The 26,506-nt window shown below is 61.1% G+C and overlaps 1 protein-coding gene across 2 annotated transcripts in view; it reads right to left on the reverse strand.

The window, feature by feature from the left end:
* Positions 1-2,364: 2,364 nt before the first annotated feature.
* Positions 2,365-26,506, reverse strand: part of NKAIN1 (sodium/potassium transporting ATPase interacting 1) — a 37,854-nt gene continuing 13,712 nt past the window's right edge. The window contains exons 2-7 of one of the 2 annotated variants that reach the window (XM_032132607.1): positions 14,575-14,712; positions 14,115-14,195; positions 11,762-11,959; positions 10,258-10,318; positions 7,852-7,933; positions 2,365-4,156 (exon numbers count right to left, since the gene is read on the reverse strand). In XM_032132607.1, the coding sequence (XP_031988498.1) occupies positions 4,147-4,156; positions 7,852-7,933; positions 10,258-10,318; positions 11,762-11,959; positions 14,115-14,195; positions 14,575-14,712 (570 nt within the window). In that variant the 3' untranslated portion in view covers positions 2,365-4,146. Of the gene's footprint in view, positions 4,157-7,851; positions 7,934-8,331; positions 9,781-10,257; positions 10,319-11,761; positions 11,960-14,114; positions 14,196-14,574; positions 14,713-26,506 lie in introns of those variants that run through there. The other variant, XM_032132606.1, reaches the window with a different exon arrangement.

Here is a 26,506-nt window from a genome sequence, read left to right on the forward strand (position 1 = left end):
GGGAGGGGACAGGGGCTGTGGACAGGGGACAGGGGCTGTGGGGAGGGGACAGGGGCTGTGGGGAGGGGACAGGGGCTGTGGACAGGGGACAGGGGCTGTAGGGAGGGGACAGGGGCTGTGGGGAGGGGACAGGGCTGTGGGAGGGGACAGGGCTGTGGACAGGGGACAGGGGCTGTAGGGAGGGGACAGGGCTGTGGGAGGGGACAGGGGCTGTGGGGAGGGGACAGGGGCTGTGGGGAGGGGACAGGGGCTGTGGACAGGGGACAGGGGCTGTAGGGAGGGGACAGGGCTGTGGGGAGGGGACAGGGGCTGTGGGGATGGGACAGGGGCTGTGGGGAGGGGACAGGGCTGTGGGAGGGGACAGGGGCTGTGGGGAGGGGACAGGGCTGTAGGGAGGGGACAGGGCTGTGGACAGGGGACAGGGGCTGTGGACAGGGGACAGGGGCTGTGGGGAGGGGACAGGGGCTGTGGGGAGGGGACAGGGCTGTGGACAGGGGACAGGGGCTGTAGGGAGGGGACAGGGCTGTGGGAGGGGACAGGGGCTGTGGGGAGGGGACAGGGGCTGTGGGGAGGGGACAGGGCTGTGGGAGGGGACAGGGGCTGTGGGGAGGGGACAGGGCTGTGGACAGGGGACAGGGGCTGTGGACAGGGGACAGGGGCTGTAGGGAGGGGACAGGGCTGTGGGAGGGGACAGGGGCTGTGGGGAGGGGACAGGGCTGTAGGGAGGGGACAGGGGCTGTGGGGAGGGGACAGGGCTGTAGGGAGGGGACAGGGCTGTGGACAGGGGACAGGGGCTGTGGACAGGGGACAGGGGCTGTGGGGAGGGGACAGGGGCTGTGGGGAGGGGACAGGGCTGTGGGGAGGGGACAGGGCTGTGGACAGGGGACAGGGGCTGTGGACAGGGGACAGGGGCTGTGGGGAGGGGACAGGGGCTGTGGGGAGGGGACAGGGCTGTAGGGAGGGGACAGGGGCTGTGGGGAGGGGACAGGGCTGTGGACAGGGGACAGGGGCTGGGGACAGGGGACAGGGGCTGTAGGGAGGGGACAGGGGCTGTGGGGAGGGGACAGGGCTGTGGACAGGGGACAGGGGCTGGGGACAGGGGACAGGGGCTGGGGACAGGGGACAGGGGCTGTGGGGAGGGATCGGTTCAGAGTGAGACCCCCAGACCCTCCTGTGCGTGTCATTACAATGCCCACACTCACCGGATTTTTAAATTTGGGGTGCCCTGATGGTTTTTTGGGATGCCGCAGCCGTGTCGCGGCTCAGATGGGAGCAGGGTGGGGACATCACACGGCACAGGTGGCATCTGGGACACCTTTTGCCCCGCGTTTATTCTACAGAATTCCCCCTGCTCCTCTCAAAAGACGATTCCGGCTGTAAAACCAACCCAGCGGTTATAAACCCCAAAGTTGTCTCCCACAATTAAAGGTTTTAAAGGGAAACCACTTCAGGGAGCCTATTCCAGCCTCCAGCTTGGTGCCCTCCTGCTCTTCCCGGGACACAGGAGGCGGAGCACGGGCACAGCGAGGCCGAAGGCTGCGGCTCCGCTGCTGCTGCAGGAATTCCTGGCGTGCCCGGGCCGGGCAGCGGGAGGATGTTCGGGAAGAGGCAGATCCGGGGGTGTGGGCTGGAGAACGGGTTCGCTCCTCCCTCCCGGCTGGGTGTCCATGGGGTGCTGGAGCGCTGTGGCCATGGAATGACCCCACCTGCCGAGCTGCCCCAGCCCTGGAGCCCCCAAAATCAAGGACGTGGAGCTGCTGGAGAGAGTCCAGAGGAATCCACGGAGCTGCTGCAGGGCTGGAGCCCCTCTGGAGCCAGGCTGGCAGAGCTGGGGGTGCTCAGCTGGAGAGGAGAAGGCTCCAGGGAGAGCTGCGAGCCCCTTGCAGGGCCTAAAGGGGCTCCAGGAGAGCTGCAGAGGGACTGGGGACAAGGGATTCAGGGCCAGGAGCCAGGCAATGGCTTCCCAGTGCCAGAGGGCAGGGCTGGGTGGGATCTTGGGAAGGAATTGTTCCCTGGCAGGGTGGGCAGGGGCTGGCATGGAATTGCCAGAGCAGCTGTGGCTGCCCCTGGATCCCTGGCAGTGCCCAAGGCCAGGCTGGACATTGGGGCTGGAGCAGCCTGGCACAGTGGGAGGTGTCCCTGCCCATGGCAGGGGTGGGATGGGATGAACTTTAAGGCCTCTTCCCACCCAAACCATTCCATGATAAAAAATAGGGAAATCTGGGCAATTCAGAGCCCTAAGGAGGGAGTTTTTGCCAGGAAAAAGAGCAAAATTTTAAAAAATTTAGAAAAGCCCCACCCCAGCCTTTTAATCACGCGAGGGGCGCAGGGAAGGGAAGTGCCCGGAAGCAGAACAGCACCCGCTGAAACTTTCCTTTGACTTTTATAATTACAGAATAGAAAAGAAATCCTCGGTTCACGTTACAAAGACGGGCTCATAGAAAACCAAGCCAACGGAACAGAAACACCCAAGGTCCCGGGGCGCCGTGCCCGGCTCCTGTGGAGCCCCGCGAAGGGAGGCTCTTCCCGAGAGTTTTAATGCCAGGGAGCTCTTCCTGCTGGGTTTGGGAAAGGTTGGGGAAAGGGGAGTGGCTGCCTGTCCATCCCATCCCATCCCATCCCATCCCATCCCATCCCATCGGAGCATCCTTGGTCCTGGAGAGGAAAATAAACCCCAAAGATGCTGCTGGCCCTGGGGCTTGGGGATGAGGATATGTTCTGGGGGACGAGGGGGATGCACTGCCTGGAGAAACAGGATTTTCCTTGGAGAAAAGAGGGGGGAAAGGTGGAAAAATTATTGCCTGTAGAGTTCACAGCTTGGCTGCAGGTGTTGGGGGGCTGTGGGGGGCTCAGCCCATCCCAGCTCCGGGCGGTGGTTCTTCCACAGCTCCTCATTGGGAAGGGCCAAAAATCCTTTCCAGGGTAAAAAATTCCCCCGGGACTGGAGGAGACACAGCTGGGAGGTGAAATCCGTGGGAAATCGCAGCTCCCAGGGGCGCAGGGTGGGCTTCGGGCCAGATCCAGGGATCCCGGGGGAGCCGCATCCCACAGAAAGGAGACCGAGGAGGTTGCGGCGAGCTGGGACGCTGCAGGGAACTCCTTTTTCTCCTTCCAGTTTCTTCCAAGGCTTTTCCTTCCCAGCTGATCTTCCTTCTGCAAAGAACCCCTGCCCAGCCCACCCCACACATCCCCTGCACCCCCCAAAAAATCCTTCCCCTCGTGCCGATGTCCCTGTGCCGCTGGAGCTGATTTGGCACCGAGCCCCCCATGGGTGAAGGGACCAGGGGAGGCTCCCCCCAGCCCTGGGCGAGGTTTTGGGGGGCTCTGGAGGGTTCCCAGCGATGCTGAAGGCACGGTGTCGGCCTTGGGGGGGCCCAGCTCAGCCAGAGTCTACTCAGGCACTTTAAATTAAATAAAAACCCGAAGAGATGATTAAAAAAAAAAAATCCCAAAGCAACCCCAAACATTCATCAGATCCGTTCAAACAGCCAGGAAGCAGTGTCGCTATTCCCAGGTCGGAGCAAGGCCCCCAAAATGTGGAGGGAGGGGGGGTACAGGGGGATTTCGGGGTCCTGTGGGTCCCCCAATGTCCCCAAATTTGGGGGTCGAGGCGATGCTGATGGACGGATCCAACTCCTCGGAGCATCCCAGACCGAGCCCCTTCAACGCTGCTTCATCCAAGCGTGGGGGGCTGGAAAACTCCTGCTGGGAGCCAAATCCCCGTTTTTTTGGAGGCAGTCTGAGCCCCAGATCCAGAGTTCCGGGGAATCGTCCCAGCCCCGCGGGGAGCGGCGCTGCTCTCTGTGCCCGGCTGTCCCAGTCCCAGTCCCAGTCCCAGTCCCAGCCGGCTCCAAACCAGTCCCGCTCCCCTCCTGGCAGGGCCCCGCTGCTCCGAGGACAATCCAGGCTGGGAGACACAGAAGGAGACGGCGTCCTGCGAGCGCTGCCGCCTCCCCCCGCGCGTCCCCGCGTCCAGCCCCGCATCCGGCGTGGCTCGGGCTCCCTGGGGGTGGCTGCGCAGCTCCCGGCGCCGGTTTTGGGACGTTCCGGGCTGCAGGAGGCGGGAGGGGACGGGGGGCTCGCCGTGGTGCTCCCCCCGCGCCGGGGGGGTGGCTCCGGGGGGGTCCTGGCGCCGCTGGATCCCGGTTATCCGGAGCTGGAAAAAGACGGGAGAGGAGCGGGTGGGACCGAGCCCAGCACGGTCCCCACGGGGGGACGAGGAGTCACGGCCGGGGGGTGCGGGGGGGGACAGGGACCTGCGGGGGGCTCAGGGGGGGGACAGGGACCTGCCGGGGGCTCAGGGGGGGACAGGGACCTGCCGGGGGCTCAGGGGGGGACAGGGACCAGCCGGGGGGGACAGGGGGGGCACAGGGACCTGCCGGGGGCTCAGGGGGGGGACAGGGACCTGCCGGGGGCTCAGGGGGGGACAGGGGGGGACAGGGACCTGCCGGGGGGCTCAGGGGGGGGACAGGGACCTGCCGGGGGGGACAGGGGGGGACAGGGACCTGCCGGGGGCTCAGGGGGGGCACAGGGACCTGCCGGGGGCTCAGGGGGGGCACAGGGACCTGCCGGGGGCTCAGGGGGGGGACAGGGACCTGCCGGGGGGGACAGGGGGGGACAGGGACCTGCCGGGGGCTCAGGGGGGGGACAGGGACCTGCCGGGGGGCTCAGGGGGGGGACAGGGACCTGCCGGGGGGGTCAGGGGGGCACAGGGACCTGCCGGGGGGCTCAGGGGGGGGACAGGGACCTGCGGGGGGCTCAGGGGGGCACAGGGACCTGCCGGGGGCTCAGGGGGGCACAGGGACCTGCCGGGGGGCTCAGGGGGGGGACAGGGACCTGCGGGGGGCTCAGGGGGGCACAGGGACCTGCCGGGGGGGTCAGGGGGGCACAGGGACCTGCCGGGGGGCTCAGGGGGGGACAGGGACCTGCGGGGGGCTCAGGGGGGGGACAGGGACCTGCCGGGGGGGACAGGGGGGGGACAGGGACCTGCCGGGGGCTCAGGGGGGCACAGGGACCTGCCGGGGGGGAGAGGGGGGCACAGGGACCTGCCGGGGGGCTCAGGGGGGCACAGGGACCTGCCGGGGGGGCTCGGGGGGGGGACAGGGACCTGCCGGGGGGGCTCAGGGGGGGCACAGGGACCTGCCGGGGGGACAGGGGGGGGACAGGGACCTGCCGGGGGGGCTCAGGGGGGGCACAGGGACCTGCCGGGGGGGGACAGGGGGGGCACAGGGACCTGCCGGGGGGGACAGGGGGGCACAGGGACCTGCCGGGGGGGACAGGGGGGGACAGGGACCTGCCGGGGGGGCTCAGGGGGGGGACAGGGACCTGCCGGGGGCTCAGGGGGGCACAGGGGACCTGCCGGGGGCTCAGGGGGGCACAGGGACCTGCCGGGGGCTCAGGGGGGCACAGGGACCTGCCGGGGGGGACAGGGGGGGGACAGGGACCTGCCGGGGGGGACAGGGGGGCACAGGGACCTGCCGGGGGGGACAGGGGGGGACAGGGACCTGCCGGGGGCTCAGGGGGGCACAGGGACCTGCCGGGGGCTCAGGGGGGCACAGGGACCTGCCGGGGGGGCTCGGGGGGGGACAGGGACCTGCCGGGGGCTCAGGGGGGCACAGGGACCTGCCGGGGGGCTCTCACGGGGCCATCGCTCTCCTTCCAATCCCAAAAATGTCAGAGAGCGGCTGGGGCCAGGCTGGGGAGCAGGGCTGGTGTCCCCTCACATGGGGACACGGTTTGCTTGGGTTTATTCCTCTCTCTTCTCGTTGTGTCTGTTACTATTATTTTTATTATTTTTATTATTATTATTATCATCATCGTTATCATTATTGTCGTTGTTACCATTATTAGTAATTATTTTATTGTTGCTGTTATTATTAGCGATAATGCAGTTGTTGCTATTACTACTACTACCACTATTATTCCTGTCATGATATTTTTTAATTTCAATGAATAAACCGTTGTTACCCCACGAGTTCTCCCTATTATTGGTACTGTTATTTGGTATTATTACTTCTATTGATAATAACAGCACAACTCCTCCTACTGCTGTTACTACTATGATCGCTATTACTATTATTCTTGTTATTTTATTTTATTTTATTTTATTTTGTTTTATTTTATTTCATTGCAACTATCAAACCGTTGTTACCCCACAGGTTTTCCCTATTATTACCATTATTATTGTTATTATTAGTAATAATAATACAGTTGCTACTACAACTATTACCACTACTGTTACTATGATTCTTGTTGTTGTATTTGTCTTAATTTCAATTATTAAACCGTTGTTGTATCACGGGTTTTCCTTATTATTGTTGTCGTTGATAATGATAATGATGATAATAATAATAATAATGATAATAATAATAATAATAACGATGCTATAACTACTTCTATTGTTCTCGTAATTATTCCCGGACCTCCCCACGCCGCCGTTAATTCAGTCATGGCTAATTAGAAACTGTGGAACGAGCTTTAATTGCCGGGGCCGCAGCCCTGCTGGCCCTGGGGACACGGGTGACCTCAGGCACCCCCCAGAGCCAGGCCAGCCCCTTGTTTGTCCCCTCGCTGGTGACAGGGGCAGCGGGACCCCCGTGCCCCCCGTGAGCCACCACAGGACCCCACTTTGGGGACAGGGGTGTCCCCGAGTTCCCGACCTGGGCCGGAAGTGACAACTGCATTAATTAGACCCTGATTAGCCGCTGGGCCATTCCCGAGCTGCGGGGGTGGCAGAGCGGTGACAGTGTCCTGCTGTCCCCACGCCGGGCCCCGGGCAGCTGGGGGAGTGCCGGGGGGGCACCGGGCGGGGCAGAGGGTGCGGGGAGGGTGCAACGTCCCAGAATCAGGGACAGGGACCCGCCCAGGGCCCGAGGTGTCCCCAGCCTGGTGACACAGCCCCAGCTTTCCCTGCCATCAGCCGTTGTGTCCCCTGGGTACCTAAATTTGCTGTTCCCACCACTTAAAATCGAGTTTTCAGCCGGTTTCTCCAAATCCTGCTGCTTTCAGCACCCGTCCCGCAGCCATCGGGGAGTGCCGGGCCCGCAGCACCCCCTGGCAGCCCCTGTGCCCCTGGAGGGTGACGCGGGGGGTCAGGATGGGGTCCCCTCGCCCCTCTGCCCACGGTGGCTTTGCCCCGTCCCACCCAGGCAGGGCTGAAGGGACACGGGGGCCGCGTCCCGTCCGTGGGACAGCGCTCCGGGGTCCCCCGAGGGTGGCACCCAGCTGGGCGTGGGGGGAAGGACACCTCAGTGGCCCCCAGGCTGTGGCTGCTGGCACCGGGAGTGCCAATGCCACCGTCCCTGTCCCCGTCCGGACCGCGGGGCTGGGGGGTCCCGGGGCGGGCCCAGCTCTGTGCACAGCACCCCTGGGTGCTCGCCGCCACCCACGGGACCTGTCAGCGTCCCCAGGGCGGGCCCAGCACTGTCACCGACGGGTTTGTGCCGCTCCAGCCCCTCTTTGCCTCCCTAATGGCACCGCCTGCCCTTGAATTTGCATACGAGGCTGAAAATGTAATTAATTTTTGGCAGCGGGCAGAGCCTGCACGAGGTTAATCCCTTTAGATCCCGAGCCTTATCTCGCTGGAGTGTTTATCGGGCAGGGAGAGGGAGGAAGAGTCGGCTGCGCTTATCTGGGGAGCGGCTGCTCCCCCGGGTGAAGCTCAGCGAACAAAACCCAGCAAAACACAAACCGCGGGCAGGAGGTGCCCGGCCCTGCCCGGATGGAGCCTCGGGCTTTGTGGTGAGGATGCACAGCCCCGAATCTGAGCTGTGACAGCGCCGTGGGGCACCTTGAGGGGGTGCCGCACCCCTGAGCAGCCCCTGAGCACCCCCCGAGCCCCCCGGGACTCACGTGTAGAGCGGCTGTAGCTGCAGGTGCGACGTCTTCTGTGGTGCCTGGTACCCGTAGGAGTCAAAGCCGCCGATGAAGTCAACTGGGAAGAGCCGGGAGAGGAGTGGGGTGAGCTGGGAAGGGCAGCGGGGACATTCCCTGCACCCCGTGGCAGCCGTGGGACGGGGAACAGCAAAACTCAGCATCCCAGGAAAATCCAACATCCCAGAGTGGAGCTGGGAGAGCTGCGAGCCCCTTGCAGGGCCTGAAGGGGCTCCAGGAGAGGTGCAGAGGGACTGGGGACAAGGGATTCAGGGCCAGGAGCCAGGGAATGGCTTCCCAGTGCCAGAGGGCAGGGCTGGGTGGGATCTTGGGCAGGAATTGTTCCCTGGCAGGGTGGGCAGGGGCTGGCATGGAATTGCCAGAGCAGCTGGGGCTGCCCCTGGATCCCTGGCAGTGCCCAAGGCCAGGCTGGACACTGGGGCTGGAGCAGCCTGGCACAGTGGGAGGTGTCCCTGAAGTGGCACTGGGTGGGATTTAAGGTCCCTTCCAACCCAAACCGTTCCGGGATTCTGTGACCCTGAGTGCCCGCAGCATCCCGGGGCAGCGCCGCATCCCGGGTGGTGGCACCGCCCAGGGGAATGAATCAGAATCACAAACCGCATCAGGTCGGAAGTGACCACTGGTGGTCACCCAGTCCAACGCCCCCGCTCAAGCAGGGTCCCCCAGCGCACTTGGAATTCTATCCCGCCGGCTCTGGGATACCCCCAGGGAAGGAGACTCCGCAGCCTCTCTGGGCAGCCTCAAATGGAGCACCCAGGGAGGCACAGCAGCTTCCCGGCCGGGGCTGCATCCAGGGAACAGCAGCCGGGATCGCGGCAGCATCCCGGGAAAACACGGCTGAGAAAGGCAGGAAAGGAGCCGGAGCAAATCCCGAGATCCCGGCGGTTCCTTCTCCTTCCCAGCACAGCCCCGGCGCTGCCGCTGGACAAAGGGAGAAATTCCCTCCCGCTGTTCGCGGAGCGGGCACTTAAGGAGAATTATGGGGGAATCAGCGCTCGTTTGGGGCTGTCACCGCCGGGGATTGCAGGCGCCATGGATCAGCTCTCACTGCCGAGATTTCCAGCCTGGAGGCTCATCCCGCTCCGAGCCCATTCCCGGGAGGATCCCGGTGTCGGAGCCCGGCCCTTCATCCCGAGCGGTGCCGGGGCAGCTCTGGGTGGCTGCGGGTGCCCTGGGGGTGCCCTGGGGGTGCCCTGGGGGTGCCCTGGGGGTTCTGCGGGCACCCAACTTCTCCGAGATCATCCCGTGTTTCCCCAGAGCTGATCCCGCTCCCCGGCACAGCCAGCACAGGGATGGGCTCCAGGTGCGGCCAAGATGGGAAATCCACCCTCTCCAGGATCTCCAGCACCACCTAAGTCCCCAAACCCAACAGGATCCCACTCTGGGGTGGGTTATCCGTGCGTGTCCGAGAGCTGAGAGCTCCAGGGGAGAGCCCCCTCTCCCGGAATATTTCCCTTCCCGGTTTAATATTCCGCCAGCTCTCGGTTTTGACGCCATTTCCATCCATTTCCAACTCTAATAAGATATTCCATTAAAAAGATGCATTTGCATCCCGGGCTGAGGCAGCATTAATATTAAAAGTGTGTTGGATGCGGGAGTTTGTGGGAATGCAAACACGCTCCCGAGCCGCTGGCGCTGGATAAACCCTTCTGAAAACGAGATATTCCCGCAGGCAGCGGCCAATTCCACACGGAGATGTTTCTTTTCAACGGAAAGGAGGGAAAACATGGGATGCTGCACCCCCGGGCTGGGCTGGGACCACCTGTGGGGCCGTGGCATGGGTGGGATGCTGATCCCGGTGCTGATCCCGGTGCTGATCCCGGGGAAGGAGCGCATCCGGGTGGCTGTGGCACAGCCCTGCCCGCCTGGGCTGCCAGCATCTGCCAGCTGGTGGGAATTAATTAATAGCAGATGAGCTTTTAATGCACAGCCTCGACCACCTGGTTAATTGGGGCCGGGGCGCTTCCCGAGGGGCGTTTGTAGGGATCGGGCTTGGATCAGGCAAGGTAATCCAGGTGGGATAAAAGTTAGACTCCGCTTTGCCTAAAATGCTGTTTTCCCGTGGTTTTGGGGTGAAAACCTGGCGGTGGGGAGGCTGTGGGGACACAGCCCGGGGGACACCGTGTCCCCAAGCCCCTGCGGCTGTCAAGGGGGGAGGGAGCTGACGGCTGCCCCATCACACCCCAGCACCTCTGCCCCACCAGGGATGGAAAACTGGGGCAAAAAACCCAACTAAAGGGATTCCTTCAGCGTTCTGGGACCCATGCATTGCTTTCCCAGGCCCTGCTGGGAGCTGCCACCCTGCTCAGGGTGGCATCAGCAGAGGACCTTGTGCCCCCTGCCACCCCCAGCCGAGGCACTTACAGCTGTCCTCCTCCTCCAGGAACACTTTGCTGACGTAGCAGGCGTAGACGAAGCCGAAGAGCTGGGGAAAAACAGGGAGAGGTTGGTTATGGGGTGATGGGGAGCCTGGGAGTGAGCTGGGGGCACTGGGAATGAACTGGGATCACTGGGAGTGAGCTGGGAGCGCACTAAGAATGAACTGGGATCACTGGGAGTGAGCTGGGGGTGCACTGGGAATGAACTGGGATCACTGGGAGCGAGCTGGGGGTGCACTGGGAATGAACTGGGATCACTGGGAGTGAGATGGGGGCACCGGGAATGAACTGGGATCGCTGGGAGAGCACTGGGAATGAACTGGGATCACCGGGAGTGAGCTGGGAGAGCACTGGGAGTGAACTGGGATCACCGGGAGTGAGCTGGGAGAGCACTGGGAGTGAACTGGGATCACCGGGAGTGAGCTGGGAGAGCACTGGGAGTGAACTGGGATCACCGGGAGTGAGCTGGGAGAGCACTGGGAATGAACTGGGATTACTGGGAGTGAGCTGGGGGTGCACTGGGAATGAACTGGGATCACTGGGAGTGAGCTGGGGGCGCACTGGGAGTGAGCTGGGGGCGCACTGGGAGTGAGCGGGGGCCACACTGGGAGTGAGCGGGGGCCACACTGGGAGTGAGCGGGGGCCACACTGGGACTGAGCTGGGATCACTGGGACTGAGCTGGGATCACTGGGAATGAGCTGGGATCACTGGGAGTGAGCTGGGATCACTGGGAGTGAGCTGGGGGCGCTGGGAGTGAGCTGGGGGCGCTGGGAGTGAGCTGGAGGCACTGGGAATGAACTGGGATCACTGGGACTGCGCTGGGATCACTGGGAATGAACTGGGATCACTGGGAGTGAGCTGGGAGAGCACTGGGAGTGAGCTGGGGGCGCTGGGAATGAACTGGGATCACTGGGACTGCGCTGGGAGAGCACTGGGAGTGAGCTGGGAGAGCACTGGGAGTGAGCTGGGAGAGCACTGGGAGTGAACTGGGATCACTGGGAGTGAGCTGGGGGCGCTGGGAGCAGCCAGAGCCCATCCCGGTGCTGGTTTGGGGTGCAGCAGGGCTGGATGGATTCAGCTGCACGAGGGCCAGGCTGGCGCCCCACAGAGGGTGCCGGGAGCCCCTTTGGGGACCCCAATTCCCCCTAAAGCTCTGTTTTCGGGAGCTCTGCCCCCGGGCGTGTCCCGTTCCCACCTCCCCACAGGGAGGGACAGCCACCGGCAAGGGGGACCCTCCCTCCCAGCGGGCAGCACGTTCCAGCGGCTCGTTCCCAGGGAGTGATTCCTCAATCCCTGCAGCATCCAGCCCTAAACCTGACAAATTTTGGGGTGGGCAGCACCCCTGGGGTGCTGGCAGGGCTCTGTCTGCTCCTCCCTGGATGATGGGGGCACCTCCAGCTGGACCGCGGCGCCTCTGCTGCCCCCAGCCCCATCACCCCCCGTCTCCCAGCCCCGCTTTGGGGTGCCGGCTGAGGAGAGGGGCCCTTACCGCCAGGAAGATCTGCGTGGCGCTGCTCACCACCTCGATGTACTGGTAGTCGAGCAGGCAGCCGCTGACCGTGATGACGTGGTGGTCCTCGGGCGCCAGGTTGGAGTTGAGCACCGGCGTCACCAGGCAGCCAGGGCCGTTCTCCATCCACCACGAGCGGTGCAGTGAGGTATTGAAGGTCATGATGAAGTCCCGGTCCTGCAGGAGGAGGAGGAGGAAGGGGGCACAGGTTTTGGATCCGAGGCTCTTTGCAGCAGGGTTGGGTAGAAAATGGGTTTTTCCAAGCCAAGGGCGCTCCGTGAGATCAGAGCAGGGCATCTCCCTGACCCCCAGCCAGCAGCCCCGCGGTTTGGGGCTTCCTCCCGTGCTGGTGCTGTGGGCATGTGGTCAAGCAGCGTCCAGGTGATGCCCAGGTGACAAGATGGCTGTCACGGAGGGGACACCAGAGCGGCAGGGAAGCAGCGGCTGCTGGTCCTGCACCCAGCCACCCCAGAGCTGGGACCTCCATCCCCCACGTTCCAGGGATGCAGGGCAGCCCCTGCTGCTTCCCCTGGGGTTTTGGGCTGCCATCCCCTCATCCCATCCCCAGGGAGCCTTGCAGGGTCCCCCCTGATGCATGTCCCCTCCTTGTTAGCCCCTCACAAGCTTTGGGATCTCCCTGTGTCCTCTGCAGCAGCTGTGGGGCGGCCGTGGGCTGGCTACAGCGCCCTGGAAGGGGGAGGAGGTAATCTTCAGCCCCTGTCTGCCCCTTTCCACCCCCTCTGGTCCCCCTGGTGAGCCCCCAGCCCATGGAGGGTCCCCCCTGGTCCCCCTGGTGAGCCCCCAGCCCATGGAGGGTCCCCCCTGGTCCCCCTGGTGAGCCCCCAGCCCATGGAGGGTCCCCCTGGTGAGCCCCCAGCCCATGGAGGGTCCCCCTGGTGAGCCCCCAGCCCATGGAGGGTCCCCCCTGGTACCCCTGGTGAGCCCCCAGCCCGTGGAGGGTCCCCCTGGTGAGCCCCCAGCCCATGGAGGGTCCCCCCTGGTATCCCTGGTGAGCCCCCAGCCCATGGAGGGTCCCCCCTGGTACCCCTGGTGAGCCCCCAGCCCGTGGAGGGTCCCCCTGGTGAGCCCCCAGCCCATGGAGGGTCCCCCCTGGTATCCCTGGTGAGCCCCCAGCCCATGGAGGGTCCCCCCTGGTACCCCTGGTGAGCCCCCAGCCCATGGAGGGTCCCCCTGGTGAGCCCCCAGCCCACGCAGGGCCCTCCCGGCCCCTCTGTGTCCCCCCGGCCCTGCCGGTGCTGAGCATCCTCCGCAGGAAATCGCCAATCTGGGATTAAAAGATTTTTGCTGCTGGGGGCGGCAAAAACCCCGAAAGGGAATGAGTGGGTTTGGGTTTGTGGAGCCGGAGGACGTGGGTGAGGAGCAGGGAAGCGGACGAGGGGGAGCTGTGCCACCGCGGCGTGACGGGGAGCGGGGATTTCCACCAAAAACCCGCGCTGGGAGCGAATCCTCCCCCTCTCCTCATCCTGCTGCGCTTCGGGAGAGCCTCAAATGACCTGGAGCAACTCGGGAAGTGTTCCCGGCCATGGAGCCCCCTCCCCCGAGGGCTGTTCCCTGCTTGGGGCAGCGCAGGGAGCGGAGCTGGCTGTCCCAGCCCTCTGGGGTGTCCCGGCAGCCTCAGAGCGGGGCTGGGATGCCCAGCTCGGCACAGGGACCCTGACCCTGGCTGAGGGTGCTCAAATCACCCGCTGCTGCCCCATCCCTGCGGGAGGTTTTGCTCTTTTTTTGTGTAAAAGCTGTAATTTAACAGCCCAGGGTGTGGTGGAGGCACAGCCCCGCTCCCACCGTCACCCATCGCCACAGGGTGACTTCCCAAAGCCAGGAGTGTTGTCCAGCCGCGGCTGGGAGCCCCAGAAAACTCCGGAAAATTGGGAATAGGCAGCAGGGGGTCTCCTCCTCCCACCCACAGCCCTCCCCATCCCTGCCAGAAACTCTGCCCCAAACTTTCCTCTCGTTGCTCATCCCTGTTCCCGGTGTTCCTCCTTTCTTTTATCCCCTCGCTGGAGATAAAGGGAATTAATTTGGGGTTAGGAAACGGCCGCCCCTTGTCACTCCGACCTGAACTGTCCCTGTGTCCATCCCATCCCATCCCACGGGAATTCAGCGCTCCGAGGAGGCACCCCCGGCACCCGGGTGGGCGCTTTGCTGCGGGGCTGGGGGCACCCACGGGCTTGGGGGGACACTTTTGGGGAAGAGCTGTGGAGCAGGGAAGGAGGAGGAGGAGGAGGAGGAGGGCAAGGACGGGACAGGAAGGATGGAAAGATGGAGGAGGAAGAGGATGCGGGGAGGAAGAGGAGGGAGGAGGGGGCATTACCTGTGACAAGCGCCCGACCTCCAGGTAGAAGCAGATGATGAAGGCGTTCCAGCCGACCCACAGCACCAACCACACCGCGTACTGCGAGAGGAGACCGGTCAGGCACGGACAGCCCGCTCCGGCCCCGCTCCGGCCCCGCTCCGGCCCCGCTCCGGCCCCGCTCCGGCCCCGCCCCGCCCTCTGCATCCCGCTGGGATCCGGGCTTGGATCATGGAATCACAAGCTCACAGCATGGTTTGGGGAGAAAGGGACCTTAAAGATGACCCAGTGCCACCCCTGCCATGGCAGGGACACCTCCCACTGTGCCAGGCTGCTCCAGCCCCAATGTCCAGCCTGGCCTTGGGCACTGCCAGGGATCCAGGGGCAGCCACGGCTGCTCTGTTCCCGGGGATACAGGAGGGGACCTGGGGCTGAGCCACTCCCGGCAGTGACGCTGCTGCACCCGCAGGGCGCTACCTACCATCATGAGGTATCTGGATCTGTACTGGATCGTCCCAAAAATTCCCAAAATCACGGCCATGATGTGTAAAAAGTTCGCCAGGATGGGGGCCCACTGGTACCCCAGGAAATCAAAGATCTGCCTCTCCAGCGCCGCGACCTGGAACAGAGCAGGGGAGGGGAGCAGCGATCAGGGCCGGGCACCGCGACGGCTCCCGGGGCGCTGAAGGCAAGGAGCAGCTGGAAATTCCTGGGAATTCCATGGATAATGAGTTGCAACAGGCTGGAATGTCCGTGGGATGCATCGGCCGGCGGGCGAGGCGCTGCTCGGGACATTCGGAGCTAAAAGGGGAACGCAAGGAGATGTCGGCTTGTCACCGTCCGTGCCTCAGTGTCCCCGTCACTCAGGGCTCAGGCGCGGCTGAAAACCCATCCCGGAGGATGATTCACCACGGGAAGAGCCTCCAGCTCCCGGTATTTTTATTTCCTGCCCTTCCTCGCCGGCTCCGCGGATCCGTCGGGCTCTGACCGCCGTTATCATTTGTAATCCATAAACGAGGCCGTGCTGCGGCCGGATAAATCACCCCGGCAGGGCCGGCGGGGATGGGATCCATCCCTGATCCCAGAACCTATTGATGGCTCCGCTCGCTGCCGGCTCGGGCTCGATTACTCTTAATTACGGGATTAGCTCCAAGGAAGGGGAGAGCAAAGGCGAGGTGGGAGCGCCGGAACCTTCAGCGATGGGTTTAAGTTAAAAAACTGAGATTTTGGATGAGGCCGTGGTTTTCTAGAGAATTTTTAAGGAAGTTTCAGGGAACTCGAGGGTGCTGGGACACCACAAGGTGCAGGGACAGGCTGGCAGCAGCCTGGAAACCCCAAATTTCTTCCCATTTGCCTTACCCAGCCCTGTCCTGTCACTCTTTGAGGTGCCCCAGATTCACCCTGAGAGCTGCAGGGTCCCCAGTGCTCCCCAGAGCACCGTTCCTCAGTTTCCTGCCTAAAAAAGGGGAGTTTATCCTGAAAACCACAGGAAAAATGGGCTTTGCACCCCCCCTCCGTTCAGCAGCAGCTCCCAGAGGGATCTGGAATCAGGGGAGCACCCGTGGGGGTCCCAGGAAGTGTCCCAGTCTGATTTAATGAGTCCTAATTACAGGGGGGAATTAATGAGGTGGGGAAAGGCCTTGCCTGAGCTTTTCCCACCAGCCGTTTCCCCACCCATGAAACCCCAAATACTCATCGAATTTCCCTCCTGAGGGCTCTAATCCACACCTACCTCAGCCCAGCTCCACCCCGCCACTGCGATATCCCATTCCCCACCCTCTCCCTGGGATGGGATCCGCTGGATCGGTGCCAGCAGGACCCTGATTTCAATCAACGGAGATGCAAATCCATGGAGCAGCAGCCCCCGGATCTGCGGGGCCGGGACGAGTTTGCACCGAAACTTAATTCACTTCCCTGCTATTTAAACTCTCCGAGGAAACAGCCTCTGGAAATACTCACAGCCGGGCTGTAAATCTCCCGAATTGAGGGATGTAAATAATAAATGATACAGGGAGCGCGGCGCTCGGGGTTTTATGGCCACCCATCCATCTGGGGGCTGTCGGCAGCGCTGCTTAGCGGGAGCTGGATGGGAGTTTTGGGGACCAGGGATGCTCCAAGCTGAGGGATGGGGCTGGGGAGAGCCTCTGAGGGCATCCCGTGGAGCTGGAGTGATGGGATTGCATCCGGGTGGCTCCTTAATTCCAGCCTGTCCAGCCGGGACAGAGTGAAAGAGGAGGGGCTGGGAAGAGCCTGCTTGAACCAAACCCAAACCCAAACCCTTCTTCATCCCAAAGAGAGGCAAAATTAGGGATAAACACCCGTGGATGAGCAGGGGCTGCTAATTACCCCGGAGAGCTCTGCTGGAGCCCCCCCGGCAGGTCCAGCACTGCTCCGCGGGTGCGTTATTCCAGCTTTTTCCGTCCGTGGGAGGAGCAGATCTCGGTTTTCCCGTCCTCATGGGATGCAGCTTCAGGGTAAGGGACGAACAGAGACGGCACAAAGGCAGCGTGGCTGCAGCTGCCCGGCTCTCACCGCCTGCCAAGGGCACCCCAAGGGCACCCCAAGAGCTTCCCAAGGCCAGCCCCGCGTGTTTCACGAGGGGGGAAACTGAGGCACGACCTCCAGCGGGAGGGTCCAGGTTTGGTGATCCTGCACAGGGAATTGCGGGGCTGAGCGAGCGCTGTCAGCTCAGTGCTGCTCCTCAGGCTGCTCCAGCCCCGGGAGCATCGTCCCCGATCCTGCGGGGATAAAATATCCCTGGGAGGGACCCTCAGGAGCGCCAGCTCTGCGAGCGGCCCCCCCCGGCCCTTCGGTGACAGCGGCCCTGGCTGCGGGGCTCACCTCGAGCACGGAAAACTTCCCAGGAAACTTCCCAGCAGCATCCAACCCCCCGAAACTGTTTTGTGGAGCTCAGAGCATCCTTCCCGGGCTGCCCTGCTCCTGGAATGGGAATTCCCGCTGCTCACAGCACCCCCAGCCCCATTCCCAGCCCGCCGTCCCCTCCCAGCTCCAGCGGCTGCTCCGCCCGCTGCTGCCGGGGCTCTGGAGCCGGGATGCAAACGCCGTCCCGCTGCTAATTAAGATGAACCCGCGGCTGATCAATACAACGAGTTTTAGGGCACCCTCTTAATTAAACACTCTCGAGTTCATCGATCGGCCCCGAAAGTTCGCATCCATCAGCTGGGGGCGGGTCCCGCTCGTCCCCGCGCGCTGCCTGCCAGGATTGTGTTTTCCCCGGGAAAGCGAAGCAGGAGAGGCCGCAGCGCTGGCTGAGGGGAGGACAGTGCCAGGAGGGGACACTCCTGGGGACAGGAGCTGGGGGCTCAGCCCGGGCTCGGGGAGGCGGCACCAGGAAGGCAGAGCTGGAGGAAAATGGGATTTTTCCAGGGTGCTGGCGCCAAACTCAAGTGGGGAGGAGCTCTCCTGTCCCTGAACTGATTATGGCACCTTCACCTTTCAGACCCATCCCATCACTCCAAGTTTTCCCAGTCCTTAATCCCCATGAGGAGAACTGGATCCCGCTCTGGCTGTGCCGGGAGGATCTCACGGACACCAGGGAGCACCTTCCCCAGCACAGCGGACAAACCGAGGTCAGAAATCCTACTGCAGCCGAGGTGGGGAGCGCTGGATGAACATCCCAGAGCCAGCACCCTCGGAAACCAGGAACTTTCCTGCCCAGCAGCTCCCACTCCTTCTCCTGGAACCAGAGGATCCCAGGATGGTTTGGGTTGGAGGGACCTTCGAAGCGCATCCCATTCCATGGGCAGGGACACCTCCCACTGTCCCAGGCTGCTCCCAGCCCCAATGTCCAGCCTGGCCTTGGGCACTGCCAGGGATCCCGGGGCAGCCCCAGCTGCTCTGGCAACTCCATGCCAGCCCCTGCCCACCCTGCCAGGGAACAATTCCTTCCCAAGATCCCATCCAGCCCTGCCCTCTGGCACTGGGAAGCCATTGCCTGGCTCCTGGCCCTGAATCCCTTGTCCCCAGTCCCTCTGCAGCTCTCCTGGAGCCCCTTCAGGCCCTGCGAGGGGCTCGCAGCTCTCCCTGGAGCCTTCTCTCTCTTCCTGGGACAGTCAGGATCCTGGAGCTGGCACCGGACAGGATCCTGGGACAGGCAGGATGCCGCTCCTGGCTACCCGCTGCTCTTCATCCCCGCAGCAGCATCTGCACCTCGGGCTGAGCTCTGAGCTCCCGCCCGCCCTCCCTCCCTCCCCTGCGGGCAGGGCTCCCTGACCCCCCGATGGGTCATTATCCTGCAGCCGGCTGATTTCCTCCCGCACACCATATGCCCGAGGCTCGCCGGGGATTTAACTTCTCATTTCGCTGCGTTTTGAAGAGATTTGGCCGCTTTGATTCCCCGCGGGCCGCGACCGAGGGTGCTGCGAGAGCATCGCTCGCCCCGTCCCTGACCTCCCCCCCTCCCATTTCTGGGAGTTTTGGCCCAAAAACAAAAAATGTTTGTGCTCAGGGAGAAACCCCCCAGGGCAGTGTCCGGCTGGGCAGCAGGATGCCCGATCCCTAAGGAATGTTCTCCAAAGCCGCGGGGTGATGGAGCATCCCTGGAGCTCCGGCCACATCCCGGCCCAGCCCCAGGGACGGCCGCACCCCGAAGGCGATCCAGGATCCCACATCCCCACCCCGACCCCCCTCGCCGGCCCCCTCCCTCCCCCAACCTCTCTTTTTGAGGCAGTTTAAGGTATTTTGGCTGATTTGGGCTCTGCCAACGCCCTCCCTTGCTCAGGGGGAGGCCCGGGAACCGCGGGAAGCGGCTCCGTCGCGCAGCCCCCGCCCGGGAAGGGGAATCGGCCGCGATTTCAAGGAGAGGAGAGTGCAGCTGCTGAGGAGGCGCAAACAGCGCTGCGAACCCAGGGACTTCATTTAATGACTTGGAAACAAGTTCCTGACCTACTTCCATCTGCAAAAACCTCCACAAAATCGCAGACGGGGAGAAATTAAAGGCGCCGGGGCATCAATCCCTCTCCAGCATCGCGCGGGGACGAGCAGGATGCGGCCCCAAGCTGGGAAGAGGCCCCAGTGCAGGAGCAAAACCGCGGCAGGAGCAAAAATTGGGGTGAAAGAGGCACAAATGGGGTCCTTCCCCAGCTGGGGCCATCCCTTGTGGATGCCGCCGGTTTTGGGGGGCTCCCGGTGGCTGCACGGCCCCTTTGACCCCCCCAGACCGGAGCTCCCACGGCGTGGCTGGAGCATCCCAGCTCCCTGGGGTCGGGATGTGGCACTGCGGTGTGCGGGGTCCTTCGGCCCCAGCACCCCCCGCCCGTCCCACGGCTTTCCCTCCCCTCTCTCACTTTATCCCCCCACGGCTTTCCCAGTTTTATTTATTTAATTTTCCCGCATCCGGCGGCGTTGCCATGGGAACGCAGCCCCGGCTGGATGCGCCTGTCTGGACGCTGCACCCCGGGATCCCGATGGAAATCTGCTCCATGGGATGCAGCCCTGGGGGCGGCCCCACCCGGGTGTCACCCTTGGGTGCCCTCCAAGCCCTGATCCCACATCCGTGCTCCCGGCTCCATCCATCCCATCAGGGAGGGCTGGGAAATGCAGCCTTGGGGTGGCTAATGGCAATAAACTTTATTATTTTTATTTTATTTTATTTTATTTTACTTTATTTTATTTTATTCTATTCTACTTTATTTTATTTTATTTTATTTTATTTTATTTTATTTTATTCTATTCTATTTTATTCTATTCTATTCTATTCTATTCTACTTTATTCTATTCTACTTTATTTCATTTTATTATTCTATTCTATTCTATTTTATTCTATTCTATTCTATTCTATTCTATTTTAATTTCCCCTAAATGGAGCAGATCAAACCCGGCCCCTCCCGTTCTGGCTCCATCACAGGGAAGGGAAACTGAGGCACAGCATTGAGACACTCCCCCAAAACCTTCCCGGTGCCCTGAGATGCTGGGCACGCTGAAATCCAGGGAATTTGGTGTTCCCACAGGGAGAGGGGACTCTCCATCACCACCTCCCGAAGATTCTCACCCCAGGAGGAAGCTCCTCCTCATTTCCACCCCGAAAACAAGGCCCTGAGCTCTGTCAGCTCCCAGACTGTGGGGTTTGGGTGCATTTGGCTCCTGACAGCTCTGGCGCCCCCGTAAAGACCCCCGGGAATCTTAATAGGAATTTTTTTCCCTGAAAACACCACAAATTCCCCATTTCCCCAGGAGTCCAACCGATCAATCTCTGACAAAACACCACATCCCCTCAACTCTGATGCAACTCTGCATTGACCGGGCTCTGACACAGCCCCCAGCCCTTGTTGGCACCATCCCATAAACGCTGCCCTGGGATCCCTTTCCCCCTCCTGCCTCCCAGCCAGGAAACTTTTCCACGCCGAGGGAAAGCCGAGGCGATCGAAGCAGCTCAATTCCCCGCCCGGCCGGCACCGCGATGCCCTCCCGCCCACCAGGCTTGATGTTCCCGCGGGGAATCCTCCGTCCCCTCGGGATGGAGCAGGAGGGAGGATCCCGCTAATGCCGGCCTCGTGCTCAGCATCCCCCGGCGTCACCTTGCAGCGACCTTGGATGCGCTGCTGGGGGCACACGGGGTGGTGGCACTTGTGGGACGGGGTGAGAGGGGGCCAGGAGTGTCCCCGGAGAGGGGAATGTGCACCGGGAACAGCCCAGAGGGGAAACTGAGGCACGGGGCTGTGACCACAGCGGGAGCCGGCATTCCGGTGAGGCTGAGGTTGTGATCCTGCCCTGCTGTGCCTCAGTTTCCCTGGAAAACGGGCTGATTCCTGCTCCATGCAGCACCAGGAGCATCTGCTCTCCTGGCCAGGGGCAGCAGCTCCATCGGAGCAGGTCTGACAGGGAAACTGAGGCACGGCAGGGTGGGGGGAAGCTCCAGCCCTGGGGAAAGGCCGTGCCTAGAGGACACCGGGCTGGGAGCTGCTCCGGACCCGTGGGAGCAGGGCCAGGATCTCTGGGGTGGCCAGAGAGCCTGCTGTCCTATAGGAGCCATCCATCCCATCCCATCCATCCATCCCATCCATCCCATCCCATCCATCCCATCCCATCCCATCCCATCCATCCATCCCATCCATCCATCCATCCATCCCATCCATCCCATCCATCCATCCATCCATCCATCCCATCCATCCCATCCATCCATCCATCCATCCCATCCATCCCATCCATCCATCCCATCCATCCATCCCATCCCATCCCATCCATCCCATCCCATCCCATCCATCCATCCCATCCCATCCATCCCATCCCATCCATCCATCCCATCCCATCCATCCATCCCATCCATCCATCCATCCCATCCCATCCCATCCCATCCATCCATCCCATCCCATCCATCCATCCCATCCCATCCATCCATCCATCCATCCATCCCATCCATCCATCCCATCCATCCATCCCATCCCATCCATCCATCCCATCCATCCATCCCATCCCATCCATCCATCCATCCATCCCATCCCATCCCATCCATCCATCCATCCATCCATCCATCCATCCATCCCATCCATCCATCCCATCCATCCCATCCATCCATCCATCCATCCCATCCCATCCCATCCATCCATCCATCCCATCCCATCCCATCCCATCCCATCCCATCCCATCCCATCCCATCCATCCATCCATCCCATCCCATCCCATCCCATCCCATCCATCCATCCATCCATCCATCCATCCCATCCCATCCATCCATCCCATCCATCCATCCCATCCATCCATCCCATCCCATCCATTCATCCAATCCATCCCATCCCATCCCATCCCACTTGATCCTATCCCACCCATCCCACCCATCCTGTCCCACTGTATCCCACCCCACCCATCCATTCCCAATCCCATTCATCCCAATCCCATCCCATCCCATTCATCCCATCTCTCCACCCATCCCATCCCAATCCCATCCCATCCCACCCCACCCCACAGCAAACAAATCCCTGTCCCTCTCCAACACGGATCCCTCGGAAGTGTTTGTCATTCCCGGGGAGATCCGCCTCCAAACCAACAGCCAGCTAAGGAAAATCGGGATTCATCCAGGACCTCAGTCGCTCATCCCGTTGGAGACTCCCAGCAGAAGCCACTGAGAGGTGCAGCCTTCATTAAAATGAAGGGAAGATCCCCAAAAAACCCCACAAGCAAATGGGGAATGGCTCAGGGCTTAAACCTGGGGGGTCTTTGGGCTTTAATCTGTAGGTTTGGGGATGGAATGTGGGCTTAAACCTGGGAGATCTTGGGCCTAGGTCTGAGGAAACTTGGGCTTAAATCTGGGAGGTTTTGGGCTTAAATTTGCAGAATGGTTGGCTTAGGTCTGGGGGAGCTGGGGCTTAATTTTGGGATCTTCTTCTAAGATTTGGGAGAGCTTGTGCTGAAATCTGGAGGGGTTAGGGCTTGAATTTGGGGATCTTGGTCTTAGATCTGGTGGATTTGGGGCTTAGATTTGGGGGGATTCAGTGCTTAAGTTTGGGAGATCTTGGGTTTAAATTTGGGGGATTTGGGGCTTAAATTTGGGAGACATTGGGCTTAAATTGGGGAGATTTTGTCCTTAAATTTGGGAGCTCTTGGGCTTAAATTTGGGGGATCTTGAGTCTAAATTTGGGGGAATTTTGGGTTTAGATTTGGGGCAGTGCACAGACAGAGGGAACAAGATGGGAAACCAGAAGAGGTGTGGGGAGCCTGACTCCCTAAATCCCAAATCCTGGGAATGAGACACAGGCAAAGCCTGGGGCTGGCCATGGAAGGGGAACGGGCGCAGAAAAGCAAAGGAATGGGACAACCTGCTCCAAAAATTTGCCAAAGCCCACCAGGATGGGACAGGAGGGATCCCGGAGGGGTTGCCCCCAGCAGCCCGCGAAGCACAAGGATTAAGCCGCAGGCAATTTCCATGCTAATTCTCCCGGTTCCCTCCTTTATCCCGACATCCGGGAGAAGCCAGAGGTATTTTTCCCCAAACCTCAACCGACGCCTCAAAGACCCCGTTAATACAATCCGATAGAAGGGAGGTAAAAAATGAATATATTATATATATATATACACCAAAAAAAATCCAATTTACCGACTTATTTAGTGACACTTTCCGTAATCAATTCTCCCAGGGAAGAAACCCTGATTAAAGCCAAGCGCATCGCTATGGAAACCGGCATTCCCTCCTCCCACGGCCCGCGGGCTGGGAAGGAGAAGCTCGGGTGAGGAAATCTGCCTGGTAACAACCCCGTTAATGAGCCGGGGAGCGAAAATAATCCCTGCGAAAGGAGCAGCCGGCGGCAGCCGGTGGGGAGGCGAAACGGCTCCCAAAATATTGATTTTCCTGGGATTGTTTTGGAGGAGGAAGGGACGCTCCCACATCCTGGAGGGATGAAGGGGATGTCTGGAGGTAGTCCCCATGTGCACCCACCCAGCCCGACGGGTGGGGGTGTTTTCTTCCCATTTATCCCGTTTTTAAGCGTTAAAACCCGGGATAAAAGCACGCAGGACTGAGGGATTCGGCCGCCCGGCGAGGATGGAGCTGCCGGCACAAAAGGGATTTTTGGGATAACCCCGGTGGATTTCCCTCTCCTCGGGGTAATTCCACAACCCACGGGCACCCACGGATCCGGGTGAGGGGCACCAGCCCCCACTGCCCGCTCCCATCCCTGGTGCTTAAATCTTGGGGCGTTTGGGGCTGGAATTTGGGGATCTTGGTCTTGGATCTGGTGGATTTTGTGCCTAAATCTTGGATCTTGGGCTTAAATTTGGGAAATCTTGGTCTTAAATTTGAGTGATAGGGCTTAAATATGGGAGATCTTTGGTTTAAATTTGGAGGATTTGGGTCTTAAATAGGGGGGATCTTGGGCTCAAATTTAGGAGCAACACCCCAAGGGTGAGAATTTCTTGGAGAATTGGAGATTTATTCTTATTTCTCCAACCTGGAGGGCTTGGGAGTCTCCCCCCGGCTGGACGAGCAGCCTGCGAGGGGAAGATGCTGGGTGCATCCAAGGGTGTGCGAGGCAGGGATAGAAATTCCCAGGCTGAACATAAAAGGATCGGGGGCTGGGAGCGGTGAGGGGCACGGAAGGGGCTCGGATGCTTCCCGAGCCCTCGAGACGCTTTTTGGGCTGCAACATTTTGGGGTCCAGGACATCATTTGTGCTGCTCAGTATCCATTGAGGAATTCAATGACAATCCCACCAACCTTGTCCCTAAAATCCGCCGTCCCCATCCCCGTCACCGCCTCCAGGGGTGGGAGTGGAGCCGCTCTGCCCCGGCAATGGGGCTGCGATCCCGGCAGGATCCCGCGGGAGCAAAGCACCCAAGAATTCCCATCACCCATCCACCCGCACCTCAGCGCGCCCCAACTGCGGGAGCTGCAGAGGCGCCCGGAGGGATCCAATGAACCCGGAATATCCGAGAGACTCCTTCAGCGAAGGAGCCGCTGCTGCTGATCCCAATGATCCCTCTGCTATCGATCCCGATGATCCCTCTGCTGCTGATCCCAATGATCCCTCTGCTATCGATCCCGATGATCCCTCTGCTGCTGATCCCAATGATCCCTCTGCGGCTGATCCCGATGATCCCTCTGCTGCTGATCCCGATGGTCCCTCTGCTATCGATCCCACTGATCCCTCTGCTGCTGATCCCAATGATCCCTCTGCTATCGATCCCGATGATCCCTCTGCGGCTGATCCCGATGATCCCTCTGCTGCTGATCCCAATGATCCCTCTGCTGCTGATCCCACTGATCCCTCTGCTATCGATCCCGATGATCCCTCTGCTGCTGATCCCAATGATCCCTCTGCGGCTGATCCCACTGATCCCTCTGCTGCTGATCCCAATGATCCCTCTGCTATCGATCCCAATGATCCCTCTGCTATCGATCCCGATGATCCCTCTGCTGCTGATCCCAATGATCCCTCTGCGGCTGATCCCGATGATCCCTCTGCTGCTGATCCCGATGATCCCTCTGCTATCGATCCCACTGATCCCTCTGCTGCTGATCCCGATGATCCCTCTGCTGCTGATCCCAATGATCCCTCTGCGGCTGATCCCAATGATCCCTCTGCTATCGATCCCAATGATCCCTCTGCTGCTGATCCCAATGATCCCTCTGCTGCTGATCCCGATGGTCCTTCTGCTATCGATCCCACTGATCCCTCTGCTGCTGATCCCGATGATCCCTCTGCTGCTGATCCCAATGATCCCTCTGCTATCGATCCCAATGATCCCTCTGCTGCTGATCCCAATGATCCCTCTGCGGCTGATCCCGATGATCCCTCTGCTGCTGATCCCGATGGTCCCTCTGCTATCGATCCCACTGATCCCTGTGCTGCTGATCCCGATGATCCCTCTGCTGCTGATCCCAATGATCCCTCTGCTATCGATCCCAATGATCCCTCTGCGGCTGATCCCGATGATCCCTCTGCTGCTGATCCCGATGGTCCCTCTGCTATCGATCCCACTGATCCCTGTGCTGCTGATCCCACTGATCCCTGTGCTGCTGATCCCGATGATCCCTCTGCTATCGATCCAAATGATCCCTGTGCTGCTGATCCCGATGGTCCCTCTGCTATCGATCCCAATGATCCCTCTGCCATCGATCCCGATGATCCCTCTGCTATCGATCCCGATGATCCCGCTGCTGCTGATCCCAATGATCCCGCTGCTGCTGATCCCGATGATCCCTCTGCTATCGATCCCGATGATCCCTCTGCTATCGATCCCAATGATCCCTCTGCCATCGATCCCGATGATCCCTCTGCTATCGATCCCGATGATCCCGCTGCTGCTGATCCCAATGATCCCTCTGCTATCGATCCCACTGATCCCTCTGCTGCTGATCCCGATGATCCCTCTGCTATCGATCCCGATGATCCCTCTGCTGCTGATCCCGATGATCCCTCTGCCATCGATCCCAATGATCTCTCTGCTATCGATCCCGATGATCCCTCTGCTGCTGATCCCAATGATCCCTCTGCTATCGATCCCAATGATCCCTCTGCTGCTGATCCCAATGATCCCTCTGCTATCGATCCCAATGATCCCTCTGCTGCTGATCCCAATGATCCCTCTGCTATCGATCCCACTGATCCCTCTGCTATCGATCCCACTGATCCCTGTGCTGCTGATCCCAATGATCCCTCTGCTGTGGATCCCAATGATCCCTCTGCTATCGATCCCAATGATCCCTCTGCTGCTGATCCCAATGATCCCTCTGCTATCGATCCCAATGATCCCTCTGCTATCGATCCCAATGGTCCCTCTGCTGCTGATCCCAATGATCCCTCTGCTATCGATCCCAATGATCCCTCTGCTGCTGATCCCAATGATCCCTCTGCTATCGATCCCACTGATCCCTCTGCTATCGATCCCACTGATCCCTGTGCTGCTGATCCCAATGATCCCTCTGCTGTGGATCCCAATGATCCCTCTGCTATCGATCCCAA

Source organism: Corvus moneduloides, chromosome 23 (assembly GCF_009650955.1).
Source record: "Corvus moneduloides isolate bCorMon1 chromosome 23, bCorMon1.pri, whole genome shotgun sequence".
NCBI lineage: Eukaryota > Metazoa > Chordata > Aves > Passeriformes > Corvidae > Corvus > Corvus moneduloides.